Here is a 14439-nt window from a genome sequence, read left to right on the forward strand (position 1 = left end):
TTTCAGATTATCTGTAGTTCTTAGGATGTATCCCACCAGGGATACAGTCCCCACTTTCTGTGCTACAAAGTCTCTGAAATGGTTTCTTTCTGTGTAATTTTGCTACGATTCAATAGACTGTGAGGTTCATTTGTTTCATTTGGGTTTCGATTTTTATGGATTGATTTTTTTATTTAATTTTATTCTATAATTATGTAGCATATTTACATGGTTCCAAAGTTAAATCTACAAAGCAAAGTTAATTCAGAAAAAAAATCAGCCTGAATTCTGGTCCTCTTCCTTCCCGAGAGAAGTGATTTCTCTTTGTTTGTTGGTTTGGTTCGGTTTTCCCTTCCATGTCTTTAACATAAACAAAGGCTATGCATGTATAAATGTGTGTCGTCGCCTTAGATAAATGACAGTGTACTCTACATACTTTCTCCATTTTGCTTTTTCATTTACATTGTATCCTGGAGATCTCTCTGTAGGAGTATATAGAGATATTCCTTGTCCCTTTTTTGGGGGGTGGGGGTACACGGGCCTCTCACTGTTGTGGCCTCTCCCGTTGCGGAAGCCCCCTTGTCCCTTTTTTAAAAATCTGTATTGGGTTCCATTATGTGGACCTCCCATTGTTTAGTCAGCCAGCTCCCTAGTGATGACATTTTGGTTGTTTCCAGTCTTTTACTATGACAAACATTTCTGCAGTGAATAGTTTTGTGCATACATTTTTTCATACTGTCACATATAACTCTGAAATAGATTCTTAGAAATGAGATTGCTGGGTCAAAAGGTAAATGTGTATAATTTTGCTGCTATTGCCAAATCGCCCCCATTATTTTTTTAATTTTTTAGTTTAATTTTTTTTTTTTTTTTTTTTTTGCGGTATGCGGGCCTCTCACTGTTGTGGCCTCCCCCGTTGCGGAGCACAGGCTCCGGACGCGCAGGCTCCGGACGCGCAGGCTCAGCAGCCATGGCTCACGGGCCCAGCCGCTCCGCGGCATATGGGATCCTCCCAGACCGGGGCACGAACCCGTATCCCCTGCATCGGCAGGCGGACTCTCAACCACTTGCGCCACCAGGGAGGCCCTAGTTTAATTTTTAACTGGGAATATATTTACATGATTCAAAAGCCAACGAATGTAAAAAGATAAACTTATAGCAGACATCCTCCATCTCACGCCATGCCACCCCAGTCCCTCATCTGCCTGGTTCTATCCCACCCAACCTTGAAATTCTCCGCACTCCAGGGAACCACTGTTGTTAATTTCTTACATATCCTTCCAGGATGTTTTGCATGAATCCGTGCAAATGCAAAGAGATAGAAAAGTAGAGGGAAAGACAAAGGGAGGGTGAAAAAGAGAATTTCCCCTACTTGTTTTTAACTCTAGAATCTAGCAGGTTATACTCTCCTAGACTCTCGAGCCCGCGATGTACTGCCTCCATCGGAAACAGGAGGCACGTCAGTTCAGCCCTTTTCTCTACAACCATCGAGGTAGCTAATACTGTCTCCTGTAATAGCCTGAGGCTCAGAGAGGTTGAGTGATTTTCCCAGGGTCACACAGTAAATGACAAAGCTGTGCTCTGTCGTCCTTTCTCTCGGCTTTGGCTGCACATTCTGCACCCCGGCCCCCCCACCATCTCACACACACACACACACACACACACACACACACACACACACCCCTACCTTTCAGTTACAGGGGTGACCCCCTAGCCTTCCGCTGTCTAAGGTGAAGTTGTCTGTCCCAGCATCTAGATTTGAAGTCTGCCCACAAGCACACTCACACACACACCCCAGCCATGCTCAGGGCAGCCCAGTCTGCTTAGAATCCAAGACCAAGGACCTAACGAAGTAAATCAGCGCTGACCCCCAGTAACAAGAGCAGGCATGGAGAACCCCCAGCCCTCACCTGGCAGCTGTGTGTACCTCGGCAGATAGAGGGCTGCGTCTAAGGTCTCAGGTCCACAAATCTGAAGCCAGATCCTGGTGGTCCCCTGTGCACTGACCAGTCCTCAACCTTCCTGAACCTTGGTTTCCTTTTTATAGCAGCACAGGACAGTGATTCTCATGTCATCCTCATTGTGATGGTGAAACGGGACTGGTCCGTGATGGGCTTAACCCAGTACCAGGCACACAGGAAGGGCTCATGGGACCAGAGCCCAGTGCATGTGTGGAGCACAGCCTCCACCCCATGGCTGCCCAGAGCCCAACCCCTTGGAGGCAATAGAATGTGCAGAAGACAATTCTATTGTCTTCCTGGACCTGAGGGAGAGACCTCTTAACCCTTAGCCTCCTTCTCTTTGGATGCAGCTACAGGACAAGTGGTTCACATCCCAGAGTAAATATTTTGAAGCAACCCCTGTCCTGCCTCTGTATTGGGCTCTGGGCCTGGACCTGGAGGAAGATGATGTGGTCATGACTCCACCCAACCGCACTGCCATCACCCTGTACCCATCTTCTTTGTCATATCTGAAGACAGTTCCCTGTGAATTTGCTTTAAGGCACCTGTCAAGACATTCTTTGTCCCTTTTTTTTTTTTTGCGGTATGCAGGCCTCTCACTGTTGTGGCCTCTCCCGCCGCGGAGCACAGGCTCCGGACGCGCAGGCTCAGCGGCCATGGCTCACGGGCCCAGCCGCTCCGCGGCATGTGGGATCCTCCCGGACCGGGGCACGAACCCATGTCCCCTGCATCGGCAGGCAGACTCACAACCACTGCGCCACCAGGGAAGCCCTGTCCCTTATTTTTTTAAATAGTAGTGATCACTATTGGCCTAAACCCGAAAAAATAATATTTATCCAGATTTTGCACTTACTGGAGAATGCACCACACAATTCTAATGGTGTAATTAATTCGAATTTACATTGATTAAAGTAAATTAAAACATCAAACTTGTTTCTTAATCTACTCCAACGAAGTTCAGCAATTTAATTGCTATGAAACAAGATAACCGAAATAAGGAGGGTATTTAACCTACATATTAAACGCCACGTAGTATTTCTGATTAGTATTTTTAGGGTCTAATTGGTATCTAATTAACTTGCTATAGGCTACCTTTTCACAATTCCAATTAAATTTCCAAACATCCTTTATAAACACACGGCCATGAAAAGGAGATGAAGCATCGTTACGGGCGTGAGTTAATCAAGAGACATTGGCGTGGTATTGTTTTATGTCTATAAATACCCAGGCTTATTAAAACTCATCCAGCATTGCTTTTCACCATTAATTGCTATTTAATCAATTTCAAATAATTGAGGAAATCTCTGAGACCAGCTGTCATTGTTAGAGACAGATGAAGGGCCCAGAAAATAGGAGTGTGGGGCAGGGAGGTGCAGCAACACGGATGCAACTAGAGATGCTCCTACTAAGTGAACTAAGTCAGACAGAGAAAGACAAACACCATATGACATCACTCATATGTGGAATCTAAAATACGACACAAATGAAGTTGTCTACGAAACAGAAACAGACTCACAGACATAGAGAACAGACTTGTGGTTGCCAAGGCGGAGAGGGCTGGGGGAAGGATGGATTGGGAGTTTGGGGTTAGCAGATGCTAACATAGTAGATGCTATATATAATGCTAAAGTATTATATATAGGATGGATAAACAACAAGGTCCTACTGTATAGCACAGGGAACTATATTCACTATCCTGTGATAAACCATATGGAAAAGAATATTAAAAAAAGAATGTATAGGGCTTCCCTGGTGGCACAGTGGTTGAGAGTCCGCCTGCCGATGCTGGGGACACGGGTTCATGCCCTGGTCCGGGAAGATCCCACATGCCGTGGAGCAGCTGGGCCCATGAGCCATGGCCACTGAGTCTGCGTGTCCAGAGCCTGTGCTCCGCAATGGGAGAGGCCACAACAGTGAGAGGCCCGCGTACCGCAAAAAAAAAAAGAATGTATATATGTGTATAACTGAATCACTTTGCTGTACAGCAGAAATTAACACAACATTGTAAATCAATTTTATTCTTCAATTTTTAAAAAAAGAGGCAGGAAGAGAAGGAAGGGGAGGTGGGGAGTTTATGCAATTATGGCTGGGATGTGTAGAGTGGAGATGAGAGGAAAAGTGATGCTGAATTTCCAGACAGGGTTTTCTTGCCTACACTCCACCTCTAGAGGATGGTTAAAGTTGAAATCCCAACTTGGAACAAGTTTAAAAGAGAGAGTTATCTACATACTGGAGTTCTTAGGAAGAACTGCCCTGGCCCAGGCAGAGAAAGGCATGGGAGCCCAGGTGTAGAAGCAAAGACCCTCAGCTACCCAGGAGCTGTGTGATATATTGTAAGTCACTTAGCCTCTCTGAACCTGTTTCGTCATCTGTAAAAAACAAGACTGGCTTCATGCCTGTGTAGGCGTTCAGGGCTCCACACTCAGAAGGACCCCATGTTCAGTTAAATGCTCTGCTGCCGTCTCTGGAAATTCTTCATAATTTTTGAACAAGGGGGCCTCCATTTGCATTTTGCACTGGACCTGCAAATTATGTAGCCAGTCTCAGTCAAGTGCCTCCCTGTGGGGTTGCTGTGGGAATCGAGTGGGAGATGACTCACTGAAACCACCCTGCCCGGTACCTTGCTTAGAGTAAATCACTCAGCGAATGGAGCAGCACACCAAAGTGAGCTCCCAGAGGACAGATGCTCCAGTGGCCTGTGGGTATCCACCCGGCCTCCCCTCCCCTGGGAAGAGGGACCCTAGGAAAACTGGGCTCCTGGACACTCTCTGTCCGTTGGCCCAGCCTGTGGGAAAGTGCTGGGCCTCTGCTGGCACGTGCTCGCTGCTGCCGCCGTCCTTGAGTGGCTGCCCTCTCCGCAGCTGATGGCCTGGGAGCCAGAGCAGGAAGAGGAGGTTACCATGGTGACCGCCCGGCCCAACTTTCAAGACAGCATCCACGTGGGCTTTGTGTCGGGCCTGAAGAAGTTCACTGAGTACTTCACCTCAGTGCTGTGCTTCACCACCCCGGGCGACGGGCCTCGCAGCACCCCGCAGCTGGCACGCACCCATGAGGACGGTAGGCAGCGCCCTGACCCCGGCTCCCTCTGCCCCCACCCCGCCCCGTGGGCCAGGCCGAGCGCTCCAGGCCCTGGACGGCCCTGCTCTTGTCTTCGAGCCTGGGGGCACCCCTGGAGCCCCACGGGCTGTCTCGAGGACGGTGGTCTCTCTCCAGCTCTAACTGGCATCGGGTGGGTGGGGGACGCTTTTGGGTACAGTGCCAGGGCCCGTGGGACACCTGAGCTTCAGTGAAATCCTGGACACCTCGCTGAAGGTCAGCTGGCAAGAGCCAGGGGAGAAGAACGGCATCCTCACAGGTAGGCGCCACAGCATCGCTGACCCAGGGGTGAGACGGGCGGCAGAGGCCCTCCTGTCCACCCCCCTGCCTTCAACCTAGTGTTCATCCAGAATCTCCCAGCAGACCACTCTTTCTTAAAAAGGACTCATAGGAGGCTCTCAGCCCCTGTGCTCTGTGCCGCATCCCAGATCTTCAGCCGCAGTGACCCACCCTCCCTCCTGCAATCCACACCCATCGGGGGGCACCCACCCAGGTTACACCCGGGGCCCCAGGCATGATGCTCCCACCTCCCTCGGCCCCCTCCTTCCAATGTGTGTCTAACTGCCAGACTAGTAAGGAAGTGAGAAGCAGGGCAGCAGGTTAAGGTCCCGGCCAAGCTCCCACCACACTGGGGCCTCTCCCCAGGATATCGGATCTCCTGGGAGGAGTATAACCGGACCAACACCCGCGTGACCCACTACCTGCCCAACATCACCCTGGAGTACCGTGTCACGGGCCTCACCGCGCTCACCACCTACACCATCGAGGTGGCCGCCATGACCGCCAAGGGCCAGGGCCAGGTGTCTGCCTCAACCATCTCCTCCGGGGTGCCTCCAGGTGGGTACCTGCTCCCAGCGCTGGGCTCCCAGCCTCTTGTTCTCCTCTTCGGGAGGAGGCCCCTTCCTCTTCAGGAAGATTGGCTTCTTCCCACACAGCTCTCCCCTCCCTGGAGTCTGGGGTTCCCGGGTCCTCCCAGGGCTGGCTGCATCCTCGTGATGGGGAGGCTGTGTGGGCTGCTGGCACTTCCTCCCCTGACTCTCAGGGGAGCCCAGGCCCCCGCAGAACCCCACCCTTGCCTCCTTCCGCCACTGGCCCCTCCCTCTGCTCCCCCATCCTGCTCCAGGCTCTGCATCAAGCAGTGGTATCTATGATTCAGGGGAAGAATTCTCACTGTCACCCAAAAGGTCCAAACGGATTCCAACCAGTGGGAATGTTGGTTGGGAAGGAGATAGAGCAGGGTGAGAATAATCTCACCCCCGGTGTAAACAGCAAGCTTTGGCCCCCATCCCACTTCTGCCAGACTCTGACCCTGAGCAAGTCAAGAGTCCCCCTCTGTGCCTCAGTTTCCCCATCTGTGTCTATGGAGAGACGCACTGGATAGCCACGTGGTCCTGTCTGGGTCTGTAAGTCTATGCTTGTGCGATGTGGCCAGAATCCCTCAACCTGCCCACCGAGGTCGTTGAGATACCTGAGCTTCAGTTGACCCCAAGTGATAAATTGTAGTGCTCACCTGGCCCAGAGCTCAGTGCATTCATGCACTTAACCCTCCCAACAACCCTGAGGTAGGCAATATTATTATCATCTCCATTTTACCGAGGAAGACACTGTGGCACAGAAAGGTTAGGTAACTTGCCCAAAGGCACAGAGCATCAGAAGCAGTGGAGTTGGATTTCAACTCAGACAGTCCGACCCCGGAATCTATTCTCTTTCTGTTCACCCTGAACCCCAAGGTTCCTGGTCAGAATACAGGGACTTCGGGAATTCCCTGGTGGTGTAGCGGTTAAGAATACGCTTGCCAATGCAGGGGACACGGGTTCGAGCCCTGGTCCTAGAAGATCCCACATGCCGCGGAGCAACAAAGCCTGTGCACCACAACTACTGAGCCTGCGCTCTAGAGCCCGCGAGCCACAACTACTGAGCCCGTGTGCCTAAAGCCCGTGCTCCACAACAAGAGAAGCCACCACAATGAGAAGCCCACGCACCGCAACGAAGAGTAGCCCCCACTCGCCGCAACTAGAGAAAGCCCATGTGCAGCAACGAAGACCCAATGCAGCCAAAAAAATAAATAAAGTTAATAATTTAAAAAAAAAAAAAAGAATACAGGGTCTTCCTCCTGTCCTCACCCCTCCTTCTAACCTCCCTCAGCCATTATTGGTTTGGGAGGGCTGTAATGGGTTATGTGTAGAGGGAGAGGAGGATTCATTCAGGAAGCCCAGCCCCTGTTTCCTGGCCCTGGGGGGTTCTCTCAGCCCCGAACCTACCTCGGTCCCTGGTCTGAACACAGTGAGCCATAGATGCATGACTGAAGGCTGTGTTGCGGGTTGAGGCCTCGGCCATGCTCCTCCTCCGAGGTGTCTAGGAAATGTGTGGCACACAGCCCCCTCCGTGCCTGGAGAGTCCTGTGGGAGGTGGAAGGACCTTCTTCTCACTCCTTTCCTGCCCTGTTTTCCTTTTCCAGAACTCCCAGGAGCCCCCACCAACCTGGGCATTTCCAACATTGGCCCCCGCTCCGTGACCTTGCAGTTCAGGCCAGGTTATGATGGGAAGACCTCCATCTCCCGCTGGCTAGTGGAGGCCCAGGTAAAGCTGCCGGAGGAGAGTGCTACAGCCTGGGCAGCCTGCTCCCTGGCCTTGGCGGCACCCCGGCTCTTGAGAGTAAATCACATGTGTGTTTCAATCTGTGTGAGTTTCACATGCAACTATCAGAAGGTCAAATACACCAAAAATGCCCACAGTTCCACCTGCACCTCACCTGTGTATACACACACACACATACACGCACGCACACACACGCACACACACACACACACACACACACATCTCCTCTGGTCAGGGTGGTGACTGGCTAGCCTAAAGAAATAACCAGCTGCTTCCTGCAGCCCTTTACACCCATGGGTCTCACCTTTGGCTGCACCAGGGGAATGTTCAGAAGTTCCAGCACCTGGGTCCCACCCCCAGAAATTCTGATTTTGATTTAGCTGGGGTTTTAAGAAGCATGCCAGGCTGTTCGGGAGAATCACCTGGGAAGCTTACTGTTGATAAATATGCAGACTCCTGGGCACCACCCCCAGGGATTCTGATTGGCTGGGTCAAGGGCAGGGCCCAGGAGTGGGTTTATAATAATCATCCCATGAGATTCTTGATGCAGGAGGGCTCAGGGTCACACTTGAAGTCTTGTTTAAGGGCCTGGAAAGATGGGGGCCCCCTGTGGTGCCCTCCGGGTGAGCCCTGGAGTTTGTGTCAAGACCTTCCCTGGGCCGGGCTATACCTCCCGGGAGCTGGGGCTCAGCACCCCCATCTCAGCCTGGCAGGCTGGCCAGGTCTAAGGGTGTCTCCCTTTTCAGGTGGGCGTGGTCGGGGAGGGAGAGGAGTGGCTGCTGATTCACCAGCTCCTCCACGAGCCCGACGCCCGGTCCATGGAGGTGCCCGACCTGAACCCCTTCACCTACTACAGGTAACGGGTTAGGAAGGGGAGGGGGCTGCCCGGCCTGGCACGGGCTTTGGCCGTGGGGTCCTGCCCTCACCATTTTGCTCGCCCCTCTCCGCCCATCTCAGCTTCCGCATGCGCCAGGTGAATATCGTGGGCACTAGCCCACCCAGCCAGCCTTCCAGAAAGATCCAGACCCTCCAGGCGCCCCCGGACATGGCCCCGGCCAACGTGACGCTGCGCACAGCAAGTGAGACCAGCCTGTGGCTCCGCTGGATGGTGAGGCTCCCGCGAGGGCGGGGGGGGTGGGATGACTCCTCGGGCCTCAGCACCCCGCAGGGGTGTCACTGCCTCAAAGCGGGCATCCCGGGCCTCCCTGGTGGCGCAAGTGGTTGAGAGTCCGCCTGCCGATGCAGGGGATACGGGTTCGTGCCCCGGTCTGGGAGGATCCCATATGCCGCGGAGCGGCTGGGCCCGTGAGCCATGGCCGCTGAGCCTGCGCGTCCGGAGCCTGCGCGTCCGGAGCCTGTGCTCCGCAACGGGGGAGGCCGCAGCAGTGAGAGGCCCGCATACCGCAAAAAAAAAAAAAAAAAAAAAAAAAGCGGGCATCCCCTGGATTACCTCCAGGCCCCTTCTCTGTTCTGAGCATCAGTCTTCGCCAAGTGAACAAATGCCCCACGTGAAAAGAAGCTCGAAAGTACTGTTTATTGAGCATTGCCACATGCCAAGCATTTTACATTTTTTTTCTTCCATTTAATCCTCCCAGTAATCCTGCAAAGGACATGGTACTATCCCAATTTACAGCTAAGAAAACTGAGGCTCCGAGAGGTTAGGAATTCACCCAGAGTCACACCGCTCCCAGGGGTGGTTCTGGGATTCGGATGTAAGTTGTCTCACCCACCAAGTCAGAGAGTGAGGGGTTGCTTTTGAGGTTGAGGGGGGAGGTCGGGGAGACCTTAGGCTCTGTCCCACAGATCAGGGTTCCACGTCAAGGGTCATTACCGCGGTGACCCTGCACAAGTTAGTAATACGTGCAGAGGGCTTCTCCTCCTGCCAGGCAGGGTTCTGAGTGCTGTCAAAGTTGGACCTTGAACCCTCTCCATGAGCCTGTGACAGTGATCCTGGCCCCCACTTTACAGATGAGGAAACTGAGACAGAGAGAGGTGGAATAACTGGCCCAAGACCCCCCACACCCCCTAGTTAACAGCAGGGCTCGGAATCCCAACCCAGGGAGTCTGGCCCCCAAAATCCGCCGCCCTAACCCCTGAGCACGCTGCCAGCCCATCTTCTGGGGAACAGGAGAGAGCATTTCTCCTCCAGGACATTGCCTGGAACTGCGTTTCCTGGCGCAGGCACCACAAAGCAGCAACCCAAGAGGAATTCCTAGACAAGCAGACATGGGGCCAGCACCGAACAGCCCGGCTCCTTAGAGAATCCAGGAATGATAGCTTCAGGGGGAGCTGCCTGGCTCCGCTTCACCAGGTCCCTCCGGCCACGCAACTCTTTTTTGCTTCCACTAAAGATGTCTTACTAGTTGCCCCAAACTCAACTTGCAAAGCCCCGAGCTGTGGGCTGGGGTTTACCAGAAAGTCTTTGCTGCCTTTCGCTTGCCTGGACAGCCTGATGGAGGCGCTAATGGCCATCAGCCCAGACGAGCGCTAGTTAGGAATGACGATGCCCCTCCCAGGCGGCTGGGACCAGCACCGGGCAGAGCTGCCGTCAGGCCCCGTTCGCCCCTCCCCGACCCCCCGCTTCTCACCTCAGCTCTCCTCCCCTCCAGGCTGCTCCCCACGTCCCTTCTGCATCTCACTTTAAGGTTCCCAAATACTAAAAGGCTATACAGTCTGGTATGTAGGGTGGGAGCTGGAGGGGGAATAAAAGGCAGTGGTTGCACTGTGCAGGGCCCCGGACCCCTCCGGTCCCACCTAATGGCACATAGCCCATTGCCTTTCCTTAGCAGGTAGGAGAGCATGTGCTCGAGGCCCATCTCAAGCTCTCAGGCCCATTGATTGCTGTCTTAATGGTCTCTGGTCTGCTTCACTAAGTGTCTGTAGGCGCGGGGGCTGGCAGGAGGGACCGGGGGATGTAGGCAGTGAGGCAGAGGCCGAGCAACCAGAGAAAGTAGGTCAGAATGTGCAGAGCCTGTGGATCATGGGCTCGTTGGAGCCTCTGGGGAAGCAGAATGGGGGCAGGTGAGGGCTGAGGGTGCCCCAGCTTCACCCCTGTCACCTTCAGAGGAGAATCTGAGGGCTGGGCCCTCAGCTCGCACCTGCTTCAGATCCCAGGCTGCCCCCAGTGTACAAAGACCTCCACTGCTTATCAGCACTGCCCAAGTTCATCCAGATGACCTTGAGCCGGTGACCACAGCCCCACCAGCCTAATCATAGGCTCAGGAGATGAAGCTGTCTTTTTTCTCTTCACTGAGACTCAAACAAAAAGAAGGAGGCTGAAACTGCAGCAGGAGAGACGGAGGTGTGCTGGATGGAAGGACCTCCTGACAGTGACTGGAGCTCCACCCACGCCTGAGATGCTGCCTTCACATGCTTGCTTCTCCAAGGGCAGACACAACCTGAGACCAGGCGTGCTGTAGACAATTAAATACGTATATGTTGGCAGGCTGAGCGAGGGAGTTAAGTGGCAGAGACAGCCACTGCCAAGGTGCTGAGTGTGGGACAGAGAGCCTGTATGCCTCTCTTCACCAGGGCCAACTCCCCTGGCAGGGTCATAAATTTGTCACCTGCACAATGAATGGTGGATGCCGCCTCTCCTCTGAGCCCGGGGTAGAGAGACAGGGAGATTGTGGGGCTGTCAGAAGCACAGAGTTACACAACTAAGCCCCACCCAGGGGTGAGAGCGCCTCCCATGGGGGCTGACGGGCTGGACAGTGGGCTGGGTAATCCCGAAGGCTGCCTGGAAGAGGCAGCACGAGCCAGGCGGTTCTTCCATACGCTAGGTGGGCCTGGCCTCACAGCTGCTTTTCCCACCCCTGCCCTCCTGCAGCCTCTCCCGGAGATGGAATACAACGGAAACCCCGAGTCAGTGGGCTACAAGATCAAGTACAGCCGGGCGGACGGCCATGGCAAGACGCTGAGCCACGTGGTCCAAGACCGCGTGGAACGGGAGTACACCATCGAGGACCTGGAGGAGTGGACGGAGTACCGCGTCCAGGTGCAGGCCTTCAACGCCATCGGGAGTGGGCCCTGGAGCCAGATGGTGATGGGCAGGACCCGGGAGTCAGGTACTGCCCCCTCATGCCAGCTACCCCACCCGCTTCACCTCCCTGGGGCCTGGGAATACCCCCCGACCTTTGTCTCTCTGCCCTCGGGGCCTTCTAAGGGTTCAAAGGCTGGAGCTGTTGTGCGAAATTGTCCTGGGCTCATTCTCCTATTTGTGCTCAGCGTCTAGCAGAGCACCCTCTGTGTGTGTGTGTGGCCATGCCTTCCAGGACCTGATCTTCCCAGCACTGCTTCCAAAGGTTCCCAGGAGGGGCTTCCCACCTCTGTGTCCCCACTTTTTTTTTTTTTTTTTTTTTGCGGTGCACGGGCCTGTCACTGTTGTGGCCCCATTGCGGAGCACAGGCTCCAGATGCACAGGCCCAGCGGCCATGGCTCACGGGCCCAGCCGCTCCGCGGCATGTGGGATCCTCCCGGACCGGGGCACGAACCCTCGTCCCCTGCATCGGCAGGCAGACTCTCAACCACTGCGCCACCAGGGAAGCCCATGTGTCCCCACTTTTAACCCTGACACCCAGCAGTGCCTGTGAGACCCCAAGTTGGAGGTGAAGGGGTGGGGAGAGGGTACGGGTTGGGTGAGCTCTCAGAACATTCCAGAAGCAGCAGCGGCTCATAGGGGCCTGGCAAGGGGACACCCACAGAATATGTGCTCCCGGCCTACAGGCAGCCCTCATCCAGCCGCATGTGGCGTGTAGCTCTGTGGCTTTTTCCTAACGCCCTTTAAATGATGGCTCCCTTCCCACCCTAGCCCCTCCCCCACCCCTCGCTGCTACGCTGGCAGGAAATGCAGCCTCATCCTAACGTTAGTCTGAGGGGGGATAACGGGGAAGCTGATCTGAAGCCAGAAGCAGCATCTGCGACACTCTGGAGCCAAAGGCATCATCGTCGCAGAATAATTTGCTATTTGGGGACCGTGCCCCGTTTCCTTCCTCAGACCCCACCCCCTCCACTGTGGGGTCCACTCTGGGTCCTGAGCTGCTTCTCTCCGCTCCTTTCTCCAGTGCCGTCCTCGGGCCCCACCAACGTGTCTGTGCTGGCCACCACCTCCAGCAGCATGCTGGTTCGCTGGAGCGAAGTCCCAGAGGCCGACCGCAACGGGCTGGTGCTGGGCTACAAGGTGAGTCCCAGATCCGAGCACGGGAGGGGGCTGGAGCCCTGCACCCACTTCCCTGTCCCGGCGCCCTGTCCTCGTGACCCCCTGGGGCCCAGGACTCTGCCTTCTACAGTGGACACAGGGGATCTGCCGGCGGCATCCGCTGGTCACCATGACAACCAAGGAGTCCTCCCTTGGGGGTGGGGAAGCTTCCCATGAAGGCCGGGGGTCCTTGGGGCAGCTCTACCTCCCCCAGGAGGCCACACTGGGTGCCCCAAGCCTCACTCTCAGCCCCGATGGGCCCAGCTTCAATTTCCATTATCTTCTAGAATTCCTCCCAAAGCTGCACCTACCGCCCCAGCCTTGAAGTCAGGAGACGTAGCTTAACATCCCAGCTCTGCCACTACTGGCTGTGTGACCTTGAGCAAGTCACGCCCCCTCTCTGGGCCTGTTTTCTCAGCTGGATGCTCTCTAAGGAACCTTCCAGCTCCATGGCTGACTGCATCTTTGTGTCCCCCTCCTTCCCCGAGCACTAGGCTTGTGTAACCTGGGAACCAAGCCCCTCCAGGGAGCCCCAGGTCCACCCACTCATCCTCACCTACCTGGCTCCTGGGGAGGAAATAGGAGAGGTTCTGGCGGGACCAGACCCAGGCCGGAGGCCCTCACCCCTGCGCTGGGCTCCAACAGGTGCTGTATAAGGAGAAGGACTCGGACTCCCAGCCCCGGTTCTGGCTGGTGGAAGGGAACTCGTCACGCAGCGCCCAGCTCACAGGCCTGGGCAAATACGTGCTCTATGAGGTGCAGGTGCTGGCCTTCACGCGGATTGGGGACGGCAGCCCCAGCCATCCTGCCATCCTGGAGCGGACCCTGGATGACGGTACGTTCACGTCCCTGGGAGCCTGGGGAAGGCTGGGAGCTGCGCTTCCTCCACCCCTACCCTGCCCAGCCCTGCCCTGCCCCTCTGGGGTCTCTCTCTACCCTTCAGGGAACCGTGGCCTCAGGCTTCTGCTGGGGGAGGCAGGTCACTGAGGGCCACCAACCCCACTGCAAGGAAAGCTAATTACAAACTGCGCATCCCTAAGGAAGAAATGACAGTGCAAGGGCAGACTGGCATCTGATCCAGTCTCTCTGGGACAGGTGAACAGAAAAGAGAATTTGTACCCGCTTTGATTTCTTGTTCACCTGGGGCAGGCTCTCTCCGAGTGCAGGTCTGTGCAAGCAAAAGGCTTGATTTTTTCCTTTACACAAGCCTACGGGTCCTGTTAGCAAACGAGTGATGCCTGCCGGGCTCCAGGCATTCATCTCTGCAGCAAAGCTCCCCATCGGAGGCTGAGCTGACAGGTCCTTTGCCCCCCTTTCTCCTCCCCACACACATCCCCGCATACCGCTCACCAAAAACACTTGTGGGGTCGGGACGAGAGTGCAAAACGAAGCCCAAACACCATATGTCTCTGTGTTCTAAAGTGATAAATCAAGCTAATGACCTGTTAAATTAAATATGTTCTACCCTCCTGCCTTGACAGAAATACCCTCCTAATGACCTGGAAGGCCAAGTTCAAGTTTAGAAATCTCAGATTTCTTGGCATTCCGTGTTAGATCGAGGGAGCCTGGGAAGAGCTGCCCCCCCAGCCGTCCCCCGACTCTGCCACC

The 14439-nt window shown here is 54.8% G+C and overlaps 1 protein-coding gene across 3 annotated transcripts in view; it reads left to right on the top strand.

Annotated features, from left to right (window-relative positions):
• SDK2 (sidekick cell adhesion molecule 2) overlaps window positions 1-14439 on the top strand; it is a 263950-nt gene that overhangs the window by 206347 nt on the left and 43164 nt on the right. For all 3 annotated transcript variants that reach the window (XM_060080968.1, XM_060080970.1, XM_060080971.1), the window contains 9 exons: window positions 4802-4997; window positions 5197-5295; window positions 5682-5873; window positions 7495-7616; window positions 8381-8490; window positions 8592-8742; window positions 11464-11701; window positions 12698-12813; window positions 13477-13666. In XM_060080968.1, the coding sequence (XP_059936951.1) occupies window positions 4802-4997; window positions 5197-5295; window positions 5682-5873; window positions 7495-7616; window positions 8381-8490; window positions 8592-8742; window positions 11464-11701; window positions 12698-12813; window positions 13477-13666 (1414 nt within the window). The remainder of the gene's footprint in view (window positions 1-4801; window positions 4998-5196; window positions 5296-5681; window positions 5874-7494; window positions 7617-8380; window positions 8491-8591; window positions 8743-11463; window positions 11702-12697; window positions 12814-13476; window positions 13667-14439) is intronic.

Source organism: Mesoplodon densirostris, chromosome 18 (assembly GCF_025265405.1).
Source record: "Mesoplodon densirostris isolate mMesDen1 chromosome 18, mMesDen1 primary haplotype, whole genome shotgun sequence".
Classification (NCBI taxonomy): domain Eukaryota; kingdom Metazoa; phylum Chordata; class Mammalia; order Artiodactyla; family Ziphiidae; genus Mesoplodon; species Mesoplodon densirostris.